This window comes from Columba livia, chromosome 1, assembly GCF_036013475.1.
Source record: "Columba livia isolate bColLiv1 breed racing homer chromosome 1, bColLiv1.pat.W.v2, whole genome shotgun sequence".
NCBI classification, from domain to species: Eukaryota; Metazoa; Chordata; class Aves; order Columbiformes; family Columbidae; genus Columba; species Columba livia.
Window position 1 is genome coordinate 140,752,828 of NC_088602.1, and position 19,580 is coordinate 140,772,407.

Genomic DNA, 19,580 nt, shown 5'->3' on the forward strand with positions numbered 1-19,580 from the left:
GGCTCAACTGAGTACAACCATGCCTTAAAATTGACCAACTGACCTTCCAATTCTTCTCAAAGAGTACTGGTTTCAACAGCTTCAGTATCCTGCCTTCAGGTTGCAACACTGTTGTTTAACAAATAACCCACTGTGTCTAAGCTTTAATTCAGCAGGGGGAAATGAATGGCTTTCAGCTAAGCCATGTTGCACTCTGGACCCCTGAGCTAAGAATTTCATGGTCTTTGCAATCTGGGGACTTGACTAACATTCCAGCCCCCACCAGAACACCACTCCCCACCCCTCCAATCAAGCAATAAAAAGTTTAAAGCTTACTTTAGAGCCATTACCCACCCATTTAGGAACCTCAGCTACTTAGTTAGATCACCAATTATCCTGTTCAGGGGGGAAAAAAAAAACAAAACTGAAGAACAGAGAAGCATTTCACCTCAAGGTATGTTGAGAGAAAGATCACCCTGAATGCCTTTAGGCTTGTCCTGACAATAGCAAAAATAGCAAATGCAAGAGCTGGGCACATTCATGGACTGATCTCATTACAACCTTGATAGCAGTCAAGGAAAAAAAGGCAGTTTCAAAACTAAAACAAACAATTTGCACTTGAGGTAAACATCAGCTGTACAAAGTTCACCGTGCTATGTACTGATCACCGCTCAGCCAGAAGACTGCTCGAGGTTCTCAGGCTACTGGGACACAACAGAATTAATCCATTTTGTTCACTTCTATTCCAAAGACCAGTACTGATGCAATAGCTGAAATGTGACTGCAGGATCTCCAGACTCCTTCACTCTGCTTCACCAAGAGAAACCCTGCCTCTAATGACGAGCATGATGGAGAACATAATGTGTATGGAATCATATTTTTAAAATAATACCAATGAAAAGGCAGCAAAAGACAATGCAGGTTGATGGTTAGTATAACTTCCTTTTTTTTTTTTTCCTTTTCAATTTCTCAGCACCTACTGGGAGACTGGAATGAGCCATGAACATATAAACTGCTTCCAAAAGATGCCTGGAGGCTGCAACCAGGTCTCAGAGCTTCCCCTGAACATGTGGACCTGCTCCAGTTTTTCTTCCAGACACCTCAGGCTGCACATGAGGATGAAATGTCCCAGACCAACACTTGGGGGACTTGGAGCAGAGTTTACTGCCCACGCCGCTTTTTTCTCTCTAACTACTGTCGGTCTCTACTGCACCCAACGCAAGCACGCCTGCAGACACAAGGGCATCTGGAATACAGTGCTGGGTTTGAGGGCACAGACCACCAAGTATGCTGGGGTGTCTGCTCACAGCCTTCAAACCACCGCGTGCAGAGTTCCCATGCTAACGCTTGCAGGCAGAGTATGCATATGGCTGTCCCACATCTAAAGTCAGGTCCTTCTGCTTACCCCCCTTGCTGATCACCCACACAATCCTAATCCATTTTAGCAAACCACAACTTTTTTTTTTTTTTTAAAACTGTCCCAAACTATTCAAATTGGGTACCAAGTTCAAGATTCTTATTAGCAGCGCCTCAAGTCATGGTGTATTGAGGAGAGTTAGCAATTTTTCTAAAATCAAGGCCCTTACTTAAGATGTTTAATATGGACATAAAAGCGTTACTCCAGACTCTTACTTTTGAGAGCTTTAGCCTACTTTTATTAAGCACTTTGAAAGCTGGGATTACAAGCTCATGGATGGTACATTACATTAGTCCTGGAGCTAATACTTTCCTCAAAAAAGTCACTTAAAAATCAAAATAATTTAAATATATGTGCTAGCTGAAGTTAAGGGAAGGGAGAGAAAACGAGAAACAGAGCAAGAATGCAGATACATGCAATGGCAAAGCTTTAAGTCCAATGTCTAATGCGCTGCTAACCTTAACAATTAATTACATCTTCTCAATGATATACAAGACTCAGTGATTTGTAAATTACTGAACAAAATACCATGAATGGCTGCTGAGGCTGGTACAGCTACCCAGATACATGCTCAGAAATTCACATATAAGAAGTGCTAGACCTAGGACATATATAATGCACTCTCTGTATCATAGAAATCAAGATTATTAATGCATCCTCAATAGAATTACCACACATTTGACTATCCTTTCCTAAATGTCTTTCCCTGGATGTAAAGTGGCTATTGTCAGAGAGCCCCTGATACTACAATACAAACAAGACTTTTTCATCTAGACAAGTTCAACCTTAAAACTACAAAGGCAAAAGGACCTGTATCTGAAAGTAATAATATGTTATTTCTTTCCTTTAAAAGAAAGGAATCAGGGTGCCATATAAATCTGTGCAGTCAAATTAGGATTTTGGCTATTCCCGACAAAGGAAATTTCCCACTGGGCAGCCCTAAAAATCAAAAGAAAGCGCAAATTTCTGATTTCTGCCAACATGGCCTGCAAAGGCAAAAGGATGTGAGCATTCATGGGCAAAATAAAGACTCTTTTCGCGAAAGAGAACAGAATGGCCAAAGCAAAGCTGAAATGGAAATCTGAGGAAACTCACTTGTTCTTGCTCAGCTGAAGTGACCAGTGGTTTTCTCAGTACAAAGCACACACCCATACTGGTTGCAGCAAATGCAGGAAATAAGGAAAATGTGCTACAGGCAAATGCAGAAGCTGAGCACATGGACAGAGATCTTTGACTACTAATATGAATGTAACTCAAATAACAAATTTGTAAGACAAACCAAAATGTTCTCATATGAACAGCTATCAAACAGGTCATCTAAACATAGTGCTGCCAAAATAGAACACCAGTGCCTGTAATGCTGAAAAAGATAAATCCCAATATGTCCTGCAGAAGAGGACAATGAATTACCAAGAATGCGATGACAGTAGGTAAAAGCTCCTTGGTGGAAGTGCCTGGGTGCTGAGACAGTACACTTTGCTTTGGATGTTACTGATGAATACCTGGCCATGAAAACTGCTTATTCTGCCTCCCTTTTCTTTGAGGGTCAGGGATTTACAAACTTTCACCTAGACAATGAAGGAGCTATAAGCCACTTCTCAGTTAAATAACTGTTTTATTTTGTAAGAGGAATAGAAATAAAGACAAGAACAGATAGCCAGTATCATCAGTTATTAGAAAAACAGCTGATTTATTCCAAATTATCATGCTTTCCTGAGACACTATGAAGAAGTGTTTCTAAAAGCGAGCGGGGGGGGTGTATCATATTCACAGCTCTCACAAGAAATTGTAAAAGTCCTCTAAGGTGCATTTAAAAAACCTACAAAAACCTGAGAAACTAACACTGGGAGAAAGGGGAGGGAGGAAAAGATTTCCTATAAACCAAGATTATTCAAAAACGTTAGGTTGCCATGGAAACTGCTCAGGGAGGGTCAGCCAGCCTCACCTTTGGCTGCAAGGATCATCTGTCAATGCCAAAGCACGGCAAACAGCACAAACATGCAGTCAAAATTCAACTGTCAAAATCTTTGCAGTCTAGGACAGCGCTCTCATCAGCACAGCATGAAATGAAGCTCTTTCCTCAATGAGGCTTCTTTCAGAATGAAACAATTTGGTTTAGGAACCAGGCTGATTTTAGTCTACTGCTGAAAGACAAAACAGTCTCAAAGAAGAGAAACTCTTAGCCCCATTTTTCACCTTTCTTCACTTGTAAGTCATTTTCCCTCCTTCCTTTCCCAAAAGCCATTCTAATTGCAAACAGAGATTTAATCACTTGGTGTTTTGATATGTAGATATATACTGAAATGATCCAAGGTAAAAACGATCAGTTCTCAGGGTTCAGCTCTACTTTCAGAGCAGATACAGTAAACAGGCAAGTACAAAGGGAAAAAAACAACTTAAGAAACCACAACCAACCCCCCCAACCCCACACAACTGAAAAATAGGAAGTAAATTTACCTGCCCAGGGTCACTGAGCAGCCCAAGAAAAGAAGTAAACACACAAACATGTACACATTTACATCTCAGAATCTGGTCTGTGGTTAGTCTGGCTCTGCGTGACTGCCATGCTATCCCTCCCTTCCCCAAATCAATAACTGCAGCCTTCACAACTACAGGAAGAAATGTTGGTGAATCGCTGCCTTGAAAAGCTCTGGAAAGTCGTAGATTGCTCACAAAAGTCATAAACCTACCACCTGCACCTCTCCTCCGTGAGAGCTGTGAAACACCAGTCAAAAATATTTCATTATTTCAGGGTAAGCTCAGCTCTAAATGCTGAACCTGAAGCTTCCTCACCCTCCTCTCAGAAGTTAGCTCTGCACAGGAGCATCAAAGTGAAACCAATGCATCTGATGCATAGTTTGAGTAGGTTGTTTCACTTGGGTTATGTGCTAACTCATTTCTAAGTCCAAAAGCAGTGGCATGCAACATTCACTGAACTAAATAAACACAATTTTCTCTTCCCTCTCACCCCCCACTGTTTCTTCTTGAAAAGGGAGGAGCAGAGTGTTTTGGAATATGCAAGACAAATAAATGTTCTTGTATGAAATTTTTCACATACAGATGAACAACATGCTTAACATGTAAACTGCTTAACAGAATTTCTGATAAAATGTGAGCGATGTTTTGTAAGCACATATACTTTATGCCTGACTGGAAACATACAATTTGGCTTCTCATGTGTTCAGAGAGTGGGAGAAGAGAGCAACAGCTATACATTCTGCAACACAAGCAATGGCTAAAAAAGTGAACTGATGATTTTGAGTATTTCTACATGAGAAGTTACAGTGCTTTCAATAAAGTTTTGTTGATGGTTTGGGGCTATTTTTTTAGCGGGGGAGTGTGTTAGCTGTTCTGTCTTTTTTAATACCATTCCTCTACTTGCCTTTGGTAATTTACTTTGACAAACGAGAAAGGTGACATTCAGCTCTTGTGTAGTATGTTGCCTCCATGAGGACATGGGGCTGAACTTGAGCAGGGAAGCAGGCACTTCTGTGATACGATGACCTGTTCCTTGTAACACAGCACGCAGGGAGGAAAAAGATACAGCCACTCTTGCCTGAGGTCCTTGGCCCTTTACCTATCGGCAGTAACTCAAAGGGACGCAATTTCTCTCTCTTGATGTCTCCAGGGCTTGCTCCAGCGTTGTCCCTAGTACTTCAGCCTCTGCTGCCTTACCTTTCTACCTCTGCTTGGCAAGTGACCAAGCCTTCACCACTCCCTGTCCCCAACACGGACTTTCTGTACAGCTCTGCTTTTGGAAAAATGCCCGTATTAGGTAACAACTGCTTTAGCTGTCTGCTGCCACAAAAGAGTTTATCTGTGTGTATCAAGTATTTTTAAAAAGGCATGTGATTCTGTGTCGCATTCTGACTAAATATGACCAACCTGGAGCAGTGTTATTAAAGCTTGTTTCTTGTACTGGCAGAAATGGAAGAAAAACATCCTGTGCCTGTATTGGTAAATTCTTATAAACAATCCTGCAAGGCTAATTTGGGAGCTGCTTTTGAGTTTTTCACATAAAAGCAGTGATTTATTTTAACAAGGTTCACACAGACACAAACAGCCACACAAAAATAATCAGCAGAGTGCACAAAATAGCATGAAATTAAACACTGAATAGTAGCTGACAAGCCTAGAAGAATTTTTAAAATATAAAATGGCCATATAAGAAAAAAATTCTGTATACATTTTATTTAGCCTATTTAGAGAAAATTCTGCTCTGTTTCTTCCTCCATTTACCTTTGTCATAGAGATGATCTGCATAAAAATGGTTATTTATAAGCAAGCTAATTATCTCCTAGTGTTTATTTTGATCCTGTTAATGTACTACTGCAACCACAGCACATCACAAGACCTATACTTACAAAATATAACAACTTAAAATCATATACGTTAGCCTACAATGAGACACTAAAAGTAATTTGGGGTGAGCAAGAGCAGCCCTAAGTCTCAATCACATCTTGGGTTTTACAGCTGAAACACTTTCAACACCTCTAAACTCCACACCATTCTTTTCAGTTCCTGATACAGATGTAGGTGCCTAACCTTATAGATATAAACTGAAAAAGATTCCAAGCGTATGTGTGTATAATATAGTAACACCAGATCTAACAAAACCAAACAAACAAAAAAAAAGCTTTCATTGTACAATCCTATCAGCCAAATCCTAATTCATGAAAAATAACACTAGAAACATTTTAGAGCCAACAGAAGACGCAGGTATCATTTTCTCTAAGAAAAGGAAACAACAGAGCTCCCCAAAACTTTGAGGGAATTAGTGACATAGAGAGAATTGCAACCTAAACCTTGTAATTGGAGGTAACCTGCTCTTCAGCCATGAGCCTCTTTCTTTTTTTGAAAGTAGAAGGCATTTTCTAATCACTTTTATCCGTACTGCAAAAGCATGCATGATTTCACAATTCGCCATCCCTAATATGTGTTATATAGTGAAGCTCGTAGAACCCTTTTCCCTTCAAAAAATACTTTGTGCTTAATCTAAAAGAATTTTTAAAAACAAAGCCTACCATCTTTGCAGGTCTTTCCATTCTCAAGAAGTTTCACACCAGTGGGACATGCACACTGATAAGAGGGCTTGGTAGGAGACATCAAACACAAGTGGGAGCAGCCACCATTATTAATTCCACATGGGTTTGTAGCTGTTAAACATAAATCACACAGATTAATCCTTCTGATAACGAATGACCTCATCTCATGTGTTAAGACACATACAGCATTTGAGTGGTATAATCGGTGGCAGCAACACAGATTAAAGAAGGAAATTATAAACACAGAACAAGAAAAAATGAATTCCAAGTGTTGAGTAGTGGGGTATTTATGGTACCAAGATGCATATATGTTGAATGTTTCCTTCTTGGGGAAGTAGCACTTAGCTCTAAATAAGAGCCTTACTTCAGCTCTGCCCGTCTCATTTTCACAAACAATTCAGCATACTGGTGCTGAATGTATAGTATGTCGCATATAGAAAACCAAAATGCAAACACAGTAAATTAACACAATGGTTAAGACAGTGGTTATTACATGGAGCTAGTCTTGCTTAATATCATCTGCCAAATTAACTCTACTTTCCATTCAGGAACTATTACTTGGAAAAGTAAAAATACCATGTTGCCTAAAGTTATGGCACATGAAACAGAAAAAGTAATACAACAACAGCATAAATATGGCAGGCTGAAAAAAAAAAAACAAGAGATGTTTTTGCACTTAAAAAAACAATGTAGAGAATATTTGGTTTCTCTTTGGGTCTTTTCCCAATCTCTGCATTGGAAAAACTGCATCATGACGCAAGTGAAGCCACCCACTGCCATACAGAAAGACTAATTAAGATTTTTTGCAAATCAGTTCCAACTTGCAGTTAAAAAAAGAAAGCAAGACAGCTTACCATTTGGCTGCCTCTTTTGGCTGAAAGCATGGATATCCATGGGAGAGAAGATGTTGGAATGTATTTCACGCAGGTCCTCCCCGGAGTACTTGCTGCAGGCCAAGATTGAATGCGTGTTCCAGTCAGTCCAGTACAACGTGTCCCCAAATAGCGTCAAAGCAAAAGGATGTGGAAGGGAGCCTTTAACCACTGCTTGCCTAACAGAGTACAGAAGGAAGAAAATGAATGCTCAAACACAATTCATGCTACAGTTTTGCTTGAACATAGCTATTGTGAAAAGAAGATTTACAGTGCAAGTGCAGCTGATCAAAACTTTCTGTTTATTTATAGGGAACAAATGTAGTGCACCCAGTTTGGAAAACGATGAGGGGGAACAATGTGAGAGTCCTATTTCCAGGCTGCATATTGATGCTGAGATGGCCAAGAGATGCCAACCAAAATCCTTACTTAGATCCGTGGCTGTTTCTTAGCAGCCTTTTAACGCACAGCACCTGTGGGGCTCTGTGCACCACACACAACTGGGGAGAACTCTATCTGATTTCATGCTGACTGCTACCTGCAGGTTTATGATCTTCACCATTTTCAGCCTCAGCAGACGTCAAACTGTGACAGTGTTTGGTCAGTTAGCAGTCCAATCAATCTCTTCCAGTTTTGCTCTTTTGAACCATCAGAAAAATACTCTACTATCAAATAGTTTCACTATAAAGAAATCCTAAAGTTACTTTTCATGATTCATTATTATGATAATTATTAAGCTATTGTTTTTATTATAAGCAGTACCATTAAACAGAGTTCTGCTGATCTTCTGCCATGGTAATGGTATCATTTCTCAGCAAACTAGGTCACTGCCTGTCTCCAGGTTCATAAACAAAATTAAAGAGCACCCACATATTTTATGTATATATACAAACACATGTTCATTAGCCATCACAAAAATGCAGCACAAACATTACTGAAGACAGTTTTTCCAGGTTCTTGTGATGTAGAAACTAATTATCCGAACCCAGGTTCCTCAGAAGTGGAATTAAGCAGCTCAATTTTTACAGATATTTTATTCAGAATCACAGAAAAACTTCAGATAAGGAAGACCCTGGAGGTCATTTGGACCAACACCCTGCTCAAAGTGGGGCCACACAAGTGCCATTTAGACAAGAATTTCTTCCCACCTACTTTCTTCTTCTGTGCGGGTGCACATGTGTTCCCACGTACACAAGCTCCCACTGAACAGTGGGGATCACCAACCCTCTCCCAGACTAAAAGTGCAAGGGGCTGACACAGCTCTCGTACTCCTTCAGGTACAGGGTACGCTATGAGCACCAACCACCCAATTTTCTTCTTGCAGGGAAGAGAGTCATTATCTGTATATCTACTGAGAAAACACCCCCACACCATATGCATTAGTTTTGCAAAGAAGTCAGTAACCGAAGTGGTTTAGTAGAAGAAAAAAAATACTCTTATTTTCCAAATATCTTCTGTTAAAATGTAACAGAAGAGTATATTAAAACAAGAAACTTGAAGGTGTCTTCTGCCAATGATTTTGAGTACAAAGAGACTGCAGTCATTATCGCTCTTTCACCTTGCCTTCTGGAAAAAGATGCATTATCTTTAAAGCTTCTATTTTCTTCTGCTCTCAAGAAAAACAGATACATTCCCTTACTTGTCACTCCAGTATTCCAATTCTACAATAAACAAATTTTTCTATTTCTTGATATTTTGCACTCAAAAGTAGGACACACTATCTTTTCTTCCTTATCTTTGTCTGAAGTCAGGTATATATTTGCTTCTAATTAAACGCACCAACTAAGCATCTTACAAAAGACTATTGTAATATAATTTACAGGTGAAACCTACCAGCCAAACAGTGACGCCAGAATGAGACAACACACTCCTGTACCAAGAATAAAGGCATTATAATTCTGTAAACATTTTTACCAACTCCACCTCCAAGCCCTAAATGCCTTCAGATTTGAATAACTATTTTATAGCAGGTTTGGAGACTAAGACTTTATGACAAATTTACGACATTTCTCATATGGGACAGAGCAACAAAATTCCAAAGCTCTCACTACAACCCAACCTGCACCAAAGACAGTATTGCCATGCACAAAGGAAGCCACATTCTTCTGAAGCATTCTGACTGCCTTGCAATTCACTTGAAGACCAAAACAAACAAACCAACCAACCAACCAACCAAAACAAACACCCCCCAAAAACCAGAGGATTTTAAAGTACCACTAGTACCCACAGTTCCTGGTGGGAATAAATCTCCGAGTACAAAAGACACTGTTAGATGTGCCCAACTTTCAGACAACCATCTATTCAGATGAAAATGCATAAGGTGAACTGTGACCCTTATTTAAACCAGCCCTCATCTGGAGAGATTCAGGAGCACTTACTTCATTTGACTGCACCATTTGTCACAGCCTTGAAGCAGTTATTCTTAAACTTGTATAATTTTTCTCAGCAGATATAAGGTACCTTCACATGAAAATGGCTTTGGACCCAAATATAACAGCACATATTTCTTGGATGCCATTAAGATGAGTATTATCAGTGACACGTACTCCATATCCCTTGTTTCCAGCAAGCCACTACAAGGTGATAGCTCACTTCCAACCAGCAAAACCAGCAGGGCTTTTTTTTCCCTACGAACATACTCCCCAGGCCGCACTGTCAGCTGTGCCGAACGGCAGCAACACGACATGTGTCAGCACAGAAGCAGTGGCTGAGCTGTGCTGAATGAGCCTCCACAGCCTAATGAGGAGCTGGGGGGAAGGGCTGGAGAGCCAAGGTGCTAAAAACCAGGAAAAGGAAGGGAAGAGGGAGCAAGAAACATCCTTCTGATGGCTGCCATGAAGCAGCGATGCTTTAGCGTGATCTGCTTTAGGAACCTCAGAGCTCTGGTTTCAGTAGGTGAGATGAGGGGTCCCAACTCCTGCCTTGATCGATTGCTTATTAAATACACGTGATTGAATGAAGGGGACCAGAACGCCACCTGTAGTAGCCAAGTGCTGCACATAGCTGACAGGAACAGGCGCTTCCCCCCCGTCAGGGTGTTTCCTAAGCCAGCCGTCCATGTCTCCAGCTCCGCTAATAAAGCCACCAACCCGGGTACCAGGTACAGCGCTGCAGGTGTCATCAGACTGACGTGACCTGACAGCTTATCGGTGCCAACTATCTTCAGCCTTCATGTTATCAGCCCAGGCTTGATTGGAACCAGCGACACGACAGCAAAAAGCACTGTATCTTGTTATCCTTCACCAAGCTCTTCAGTTCCTTCAAACTGCTGCACGCGTATTACTAGTCTCGTTAAAAAGAGACACCAGAGACTAAGAGAAAGTGAGAGATGGGGATAAGGAGGAATGTTATTCGTTCAGGAGACATCTCTATGGCTTCAGCGACATGCAAATTGGCTAAATATCAGACGGCACTAAGCACACACTAACTTTAATAATCTTCCCTACGCCAGGCATATAATCACACAAATTTGCTTTAAAAATCTTGATGTGATTGACATTGAAAACAGCACCATCTCTACCCTGTTTTTAGTTAGCTGGGAAGGAAATGCAGAAGGGGACAGCAGAGACGGTGGTAAGAGAAAAAGAGAGAAACAAGCAGTTTCTACAGAAATTAAATTCCATGTGTGCTGCATATTGCAATTTCCTAAATACAACTATTTATAGTGTCATCATCATAATCAGATATGCAATTATAACAAAAACTTATTATATAATAGTAAAGAGTTTTCCACTGCCTGACGAAAACATAGATTCAGTTTAAATACATTTACCCTTTGTTCTATTCTTAGTCTGTTGAAGAGGCCTGTGAAATAGTGAAGATAGAGAAAAAGGAAACAAATAATAAACAAGTTAAAGTAGGCATTACAAAAGGGGCTACGGAACTCTGAAATGGAATATATACATGAAAATTCACAGACAATCTATCTAGTTTTATACTAACAATGACAAAAAAGCTCCTGCTTCAGGATAATATCCATTTCAGACAAAGACCAAACTCAGTTGAAATAAAAATTAACAGTAAAATGACCAAAAAAGATCAACTTTAAATTCATATCCTTTATCACAACCAGGATTTCCTCAGCTGGCCTTTACTTCTTTTTTCAACTAATACATGCATTTGAACCCAAAGCTAGATTACAGCTATGAAATTTAAGAATGTCACATCCAAAGCCACCAAAAATCAAGATAATGTAAATTTGATATATCATCAAATATATTTTTCTTTCCTAGAATTTTTACAGATAATGTTTTCTATCCAAGCTTAATAGCATTTCTGCATCAAAATAAACAAGTAAATACTATCCATTAACCATAACCCTTCTGTTCTGGCTGCATTACAGTTCTCCAATTTCAAAACTTGATCAGAGCACCTGCAGAAAACCTGCGGTACTTTGGTCATCCTGGCCTGTACGTCTCTAAGGCATTAACATTCCAGCTTCACAGTAGCAAAACTCCTTTGAGGTGACTTGTGAGACTGCTTGAGCTCAATCTCCAGGGCAGGGTGCAAGAGTTTTCCCATTTATGTTTCAATCCATTTCTCCAGTGTCCCTCTGGAGGCTCTCATACCTAATACCATCTCTGCTATGAGACAGTGAAAAAAAAAAAATAATCTACTGTTGTATCAGCCTTTGCAATCCCATTTCAAATGCAACTGTGAAGACTGGGAAGAAATTAAGGTAATTTGTTTTAATATCATATTCTCAATGCTAAAGAGTGAATATAAAAGATAAAACTGTATTAAAGCTCTCGTATGCTTCCAAACTCCACTCACCCAAAATAAGAAGGGCAAGTAAAGACATATGATGAAAATGAAGGATTAAATCAACTAGCCAGTGAGACACTGTCCACATGGGCAACTCAGGTGTTCAGTCTGAGGATACAGCGGGGCCTGGACGAGAGACCCTGCTGAGCACCTGAGGGCAGGTTCATGACAGCAACCTCTTCCACCAGTGGGACAAGTTCCGCAGTGGGCTGTACATCTTCAGCCTGAGCCCGGGAGGATTGACCACTGTCCCAAATGGGTTCTTCAGAAAGCACAGAAATGCCTGACGTTTGCTTGATCATTTCCACTGATTTGAGATGCCTTAATTTCACAGAGCTAATCCAATTCTCCAGCAGTAAGGTACAGTGACACAAGTACACGGAAAATGTAAATGAACTTACATAAGTATACATACATACATACAACTGCATTTATTATCAAGGGTCTCTGTTTCTATAACTTGAAGAATAAACACGAGTACCTGCTTTTTAGGATATGATAGGTCATTGATCTGAGGAAATAAAGAGGGATCAAATATTTTTAGCACAGGTGTACTTTCATCTTGATTGCTAAATAATTTGGAACAGACTGATTCTACCTGCAAAATGAAGAAATTCATTAACGAGATCCACTATGCAATTCCTATAATCAGCGGCTAAGAAAATTAGAGTTTTAAGCAACAAAAAACTGGGACAGGAGCATAAAATGGGGTGGACATTTAAGTCTTCATTTGAAGCCCATACTGAATATAATACTAAAATGAACAGGTGTACTGTTTGTTCTGAAAAAGTGTAGAACGCTACCCTTTTCTGCTGCATTTTCTTGTATCAACTTCACTCAGGAGGGAGGCACATCCTTGCTAGCATCTGGATATGTGCTGGACATTACATTTCTAATAAGGAAAAATTATACCTAACAGTGCTTTCCCAGGGATTACTTCCATGTGACTAGACTTGCACCTTTCTTGGGATCTCTCTTTGGTCTTTTTATTCCTATCATGAGAAAAACACTATCCTGACGTGACCCAAGCAATACTGACATTATAGTTATCAGCAAACATAAGGAGCAGGAACTTATTTGTTGTTTTTATACTCTTGAATTCTAGCTATTACAAGCACAGCAAGGCACTATAGTGACACATTAATATTATGCCTTAGTATGTAACTTCATACATACTGCCAAAATTTACCATGTTGGCATCCAGTGACAATACAATATTAAGAGCTGGAAAGGCATGCCATCTGGAAGTAAAAGCTTTCTGATTAGTCTACACAGTGTTGAAAAACTCTTCACAGGATACTCATATCTGCATTTACTGAATTTTTAGTTATTTTCCTTCTTATGCTATACCAGATACATTTTCAGTTAAAAGTACCTGGGGGCAATATTCTTATCAAGCTTTCTTTTTTTAACCCTCATATAAGAAAAACAAAACAAAGTTGTTATGCTGCAGTTACCTTTGTTGCAATCTTCCTTCGTGAAGGATAAAAAAAATAGGAAGACTTATCTTCTGAACCTTGCTTTTAGTGCTCATCATGTTAAAGGAAGCATATAACAGACATGTATGAAGCAAATTATAATCTTTTACACAAAGTGCTTCTCTCCATCTACAGAATACTTAATGCCTGAGCATTCAGAAAATCGCAAGAATTACACAGCTTCAACTTGTGACAATTATAAATGTTAGCAAGTGGCCAAAGCATGCACAGCACGCATCCTGCACACCATCAGATGAAGCAGGGTGAAAGACCAACAGACAACTGTGTAACACCACATCGAGGATGCCGCACGGAGGGCAGGTAGCTCCAGGTCCCCTCAGAAGCTTACAAGATTCCTTCTCCTGCCAACCCAACAGAAACACATGCAGAGCAAACCTGCAAACCTACACTGATTTTTACCATGAATGCTTGTTCAAATACTCCTATCAAAATACAAACATGGTTCTAATTACCTGAGAAAATTAACAGTAAACATGACTTGTGGGATATAACACTGACTTTTAAAACCAAAATATTTTCTCTTTTTGCCACTGCTTTAAGACATGATGGCCACGTGTTTCCAGAAAGTATGTGTAACAAATACTGGGTCTAGCAATGAATTTTCAAATCCCATCTTCAATGAAGGTCCAAAAAAGTCAGTCAGAAGTAAAACCGTGGCTGAGAAATGAAGTCATTCTGTATGTCACTTTCAGGCAAATGACAGGCAGTGCAGAAGAAAGGCCTCTGGCAGGAGGGGAGGAGACTGGGAAGGCAGCAGGAGATGAGGAGGTTCAGAAGGGAGGTGCATCAGTAGATCCTCTAACTGCAGAGTGATCTAGATGCTTCCTAATGGAAGCTGCTCTTCTGCTCTCAGCAGAGCTGTGATACTGAACTAATTCTGCATTTATCATCTCAGATCTTAGGAGCAGTATCAATGATCTGCTCCATTGATCCGGCTGGGCTAATCACACCCTACTACATATTTTTGTTTAAAGTCTAGAAATACACAGCCCTGTGACCTAGTGACTCTAGCTATATACACAGCATATGTGTACTGCACGCAGTCAACTACAGATGGTTTGGAGCTCCGCCCTTCCAGCATTTTATTTCACAAGTACCTTGGGGAAGAACCAAGAAATCCACGCTGGCTCTGTGTCCAAATAACCTAATTAATTCTGCTCATGGAGGATTCTCTAGCAGTTTTAATTAGGGCACTACTCGTCTTCTGTACTGGCCTGTAATGTTCTGGTGAGGTACTGAAACAGGCTTTTCACCATAGACTTGTTCTTCTTCATTGCTTGAGGGTATTAAGCATTTTTATCTCACAGAAATATACACAAAGATACATGCAGAACACAATATGTTATACCTTGCACTTAATGTCACATATTGTACACATTATATGGAAATAATGAAAAAGCAACGCTTCTAAATGCAGGGACGCAGTATTTTTAGCGTTTTATCAAATCTGCAACCAAACATCTGGCGGACAGACACGAGCTGATGCTTGAAAACAGACACCAGGAAAAAAACAAAAAAGCAATGCTGGAGTGCAACTTAAGACATTCACCTCCTCGCAAGAGCTTCACAGCTTTCTGACAGTTGCTGAAAGTATGTTTTCCTACAGTGGCCTCAAAACCCATCTCATTAGCACAAACACTTCCTGGGGGACCTTGTAAGTGCATTTCCCTTCAGCCAGTAACGTGTTAACTTATTAATTAGAACGGCTGCTGCAGGGTAAAAGCAGAGAAAATTAATTCAAGAGCTGCCTTAGCAGACCAACCTATCTCGGGTACTCTACTCACAGGAGAGCTGTCTGCAATTCAGTTTTGTTTAATTAGTCCCACAAAAAGCAACTGTTCACTCTGATAAGAGCGGGGCGAGAGCTGCAAAAAACAAAACCATCTCTTCTATGCACCAATTTCATTTTTTAATTATTACATTCTGACATGAAAAACTGCTTGTTCCTTTCTCTCGCTGGCAAACCAAGGGCATTAGTCATCAACTTCTGTGCTCTTCCTCTTTATTCTAACGCATCCATCGCTGGAGCAGCTCGGGCTAATAAGTCCCAGGGATAGCAGGTAACGAAAGATACATCATCCCCATGAAATCTGCTGTAGAGGTTTCCTCACGAATTCACGACTCTAGCACATATTTACTGAGTGCTACTGCCAGCACTGTCATGCTGCTTACTAGTTTTGATGCATAGGCTCACGGGCTGATACAGGAGATTATCTCAGTTCTGCACAAGAGGTGACCAAAAAGAAAAAATAAATCAAAAATAAATTTTAAAATAAAAAAATTTAAAAAAAATCAAGGCTTTCTTTGTTTCTCCCCCTGCATACTCCTCCCACCTGCCTACTGTACTCTTCCACTACCCAGACCCCTGCAAGCAAGAAGTGAAGCATCCATGCATATCAATATCCTTCTCTGACATATAAATCTTTAAATTTTAATTCTTGTATAGTGCCAGGTGTAGAGACGTGATAGACTACAGGAATAAAAAGACAAAAAAGTTATGGATTTCTTACAGATTTAGAAATATGCTGATAATGTTTCCCTTTCATTCCTTCGAAATTTTAGACTGTTGAGGTCGAACCTCAGTATTTTAATACCGTTAGTGACACTAATTGAAATATTTTCCTATTTACATCATATTTTTCTCTCAGTTTTCTTTGAACTGTTTGATTTTTTTTTAATATAAAGATGTTAGTTCCTTCTAAATATTTCTCACTTCCCCTGAAACAATTAAAAGTCATGTCATCCTGCTTTACACAAAGCTTTTACAATAACTTATCTGCTACAGACTCTTACCCATCTCACATCATGCAACACTAAAAAACTTGATAAATCAAATCTTTACTCATCTGCTTCCTTTGCTAAAAGTTACCAAAAATATTCAGATCTAGAACGTTGCATTTTTATGAAGCTATATGTCTTTCAGTTACTCAACTGCCCTTTTCATTTCTTCAATAGCTCCAGCTTCCAGAAGCATATTTTCCCAGACATATTGACAGTAGGTAAAGCACCAGAAAAACCAGTAACACTTTGCAAGGATAAAAAACAAAACAAAACCAAACACACCCTGTTTTTATCAAGAGAAATTTAGATAGCAGCAAAAAACCTAAACTTAGTTTCTAAAAATAAAACAGCAGTTAGAACCGTCTAAATATCAAGAACAAATCACTAAAACTAGTAGTTTCTAAATAAGCCAAAAAGTCTCTTTTAAGTTAAATTATGTGCTCAGTGATAATGATCTTGTCCTCCCCCATTCTTAACTCTTAAGGAAAATGACACTAAAAGGTAGCCCTCTTAAAAGGGGATTTTAAAAGGTTGTGGTGGAGGAAAGTTGGCCTAATCACACAATGTCATCTATTTCACACGGAAGCAAGGCCATTTGATCATCCTGGGTGTGTCTGCTCAGTACTCATCTCCTCCAACTCCATACCCAACACATCTTGTATCTCCTGGCCAACCATTCAGGAAACCAAGGACCGCAGAAATATTTTTGTTTTTACTTTTTACAACTTTTCCTTCACAAATGAACGGCTGTGAAGACACAAGCAACCCTAAACCTCCTGCATTTGCCCCACCAAAGAAGAGCAGCTGAAATAAGCTGCCCAGGAACACTTCGTGGAGCTGCCAGACCCAGCAAGAGCGCACAGGGGACACAGGAGCAAGGGACAACTAATGCTGAGTGAGGGGATATGAGAAGCCACAGGTGCATTTGTGGGGTGGCAAGAAGGGGGGAGGGAAAAAAAAGCGGGGGTGGGGGGGTGTGTGCATCTGCACAACACATAAGAACATACAGAGAGAAGCCAGAGGGACTGGCTAAGGTGGAGGGATAAGCAGAAGTCTTTCTAACCCCAGATGTTATTAGTTTTGCTGTTCAGAGAACAACCTGTTTGTTTTGGTTTTGGGGGGGATGACTAAGAGAAAAGACTGAAGGCTTTGTGGGTTTGGTGTGGTTTTTTTTTTTCACTTGAAAGGAAGATCTCAAGGGGCTTTGTTTTGTCTGCAGAATTAGAAATGGTCTTCTTTTTTTACTATTAGAAAATCTGTTATTGAAAAAGATGAATAAAATAATTAAAAACCAAAATACAGAATTACGGCTGTAAAATATCATCTTGAGAAAGATGAATTGCTGAATAACTGAAATACAGTATTAAAAAAAAATCATCACTTTAGACAGGCCCAGGCTAAGAGGTTAGAGCAGAGAAAAAAACAAAAAACAACAGAAATCCCATTGTAGAACAACTTCTGCAATTCTCTCCTTCTTCCCCTTCTGATGATGTAATTGAAAAGAATAAAAAACAAACCAAAAATGCTTGAATACAGATGTTGACTGTGTTCTGAATCTTCAGAACTTTCTCACATGCCTAGGGAAAAACAGGTGCTGTTAGAAGTGGTGTGCACTGCTGAGCGCTTAAGGGAAGTCATATGCGCTTTCCTCTGTAAAAACAATTACCCATTCCCTCCCTCAAATGGTAACATATTAGCATTCTGCCATGAAATATTTCTGATAAATTTCAATATCAGTTAAAAATAAATAAAACCAAATAAACTTTAAAGTATTATACTAATTGTTTTGGTTTTAATAAATATGTAAGAAAGTATGAACAGATATATAAAATCTAAATTACTTGTCTATGCAGGTGTTTGTTACAGGTTTCATCAATTCCAGAGACTTTACTCTGGAATGAGGTAAGTGCTGGGACCCAGGTGACTTCACTTCTGTGTCAGGAGACACAGCTGTTGGATGCAGCTCTCTTCAGACAGAGAAGGCTGGTCAGCCCCTTGCACCAAGAAAGATCTGCATCTTCACAGCCTCATCTCTGGAATGAATCGCTTCCAGGTTAGCCAAAGATAGGTCAGGGAATGAACAAAACACCAAAACCATGTATATTTAGACTGCTGCACAACACACCACGAGTAAGGGAAAAACTGTAGAGAAGTCTGCAGCAAAAGAAGACTGAGAGCACAGCAGTGCCAGCAGGAAACACTGCGGTAGCTCTGAGGCCAGAATGGCTGGAGACACTCGATAACACGGGAAGGTTTGTGCTCCATGGAAAAAACACACAGATTTGGAGGGTAGCGGTGTCAATTTTTGATCAGTGGACACTTTTCAAGCAATTAACCTTTCTAAAATCATCTCCACATCCTGCATGATTTTCCAAGGGGTGCTGTGTAGCTAATGCAGTGCCAGGCAGGCGCTCTCTTCCTAGAAGGGCATCAGCCAGACGGCAGCAGCGTGTTGTTACACTAAAGCCGCCCTCTTCCTCTCTTATGGATCGAAGGGCACAAAAAGGAGTGACTCCAGAATAAAACGAGCCACCAAAATTATCCTGTTGGACAAAGCCACTGAAGTGTGTTTTAGGTGTGATCATATCGGTAGTCATTTTGGAGTGGTACTTTCTCCTCACTGGCGTTGCTGTGTGGAAGGTGGGGTTGTTTCCGTTTTGCTTGTTTCTGTTACTCCCACAGCAACTGTGAGCATTTAGTTTTTATGTGAGAAATCCACATTTGAACTGCAGTTTTTCAGGTGGCAAGCTGTCACATTGAGCCCCACATGTGATTGCTTTCAGGTGGGATGACTCTTTTTAAAGTTCTGTTACACATCTGGTTTCATGATCTCTCTATTCTTATCATGGGAGCTATATTACACTATAAATCATTTTTAACAGAGAAAGAGATGTTAGGGTATTCCAGTTAACCAGTATCAATTAAAAAAAATACTTGAGTTATTGTACATGACAATTCCAATCCCTTTCCCTTGCTTGAAAAATTACACCAGTCTTCCTTTTTCAAAGAAAGTATCACCACAAAAGCCTTGTCTCTTTTCTGATACTAAGTTTTCTTTTTTTTTTTTTAATAAACAGCAAATGAAGTACTATTTCAAAATATATATATATATCCCTATCTCCATGTTCTGAATTAACAAAACTAGTTATAATATTTATAGCCAAAGACACAAATGTAAAACTCATCTAACTCCTGTTACCTTCTATAAACAAACACCATCACA

At 39.7% G+C, this 19,580-nt stretch overlaps 1 protein-coding gene across 2 annotated transcripts in view; it reads right to left on the reverse strand.

Moving 5' to 3' along the window:
• The window catches only part of LRP6 (LDL receptor related protein 6), a 134,226-nt gene that overhangs the window by 62,500 nt on the left and 52,146 nt on the right, over positions 1 to 19,580 (reverse strand). For both annotated transcript variants that reach the window (XM_065033718.1, XM_065033724.1), the window contains 2 exons: positions 7,296 to 7,492; positions 6,421 to 6,552 (listed from right to left, as the gene is read on the reverse strand). In XM_065033718.1, coding sequence (XP_064889790.1) covers positions 6,421 to 6,552; positions 7,296 to 7,492 — 329 coding nt within the window. The remainder of the gene's footprint in view (positions 1 to 6,420; positions 6,553 to 7,295; positions 7,493 to 19,580) is intronic.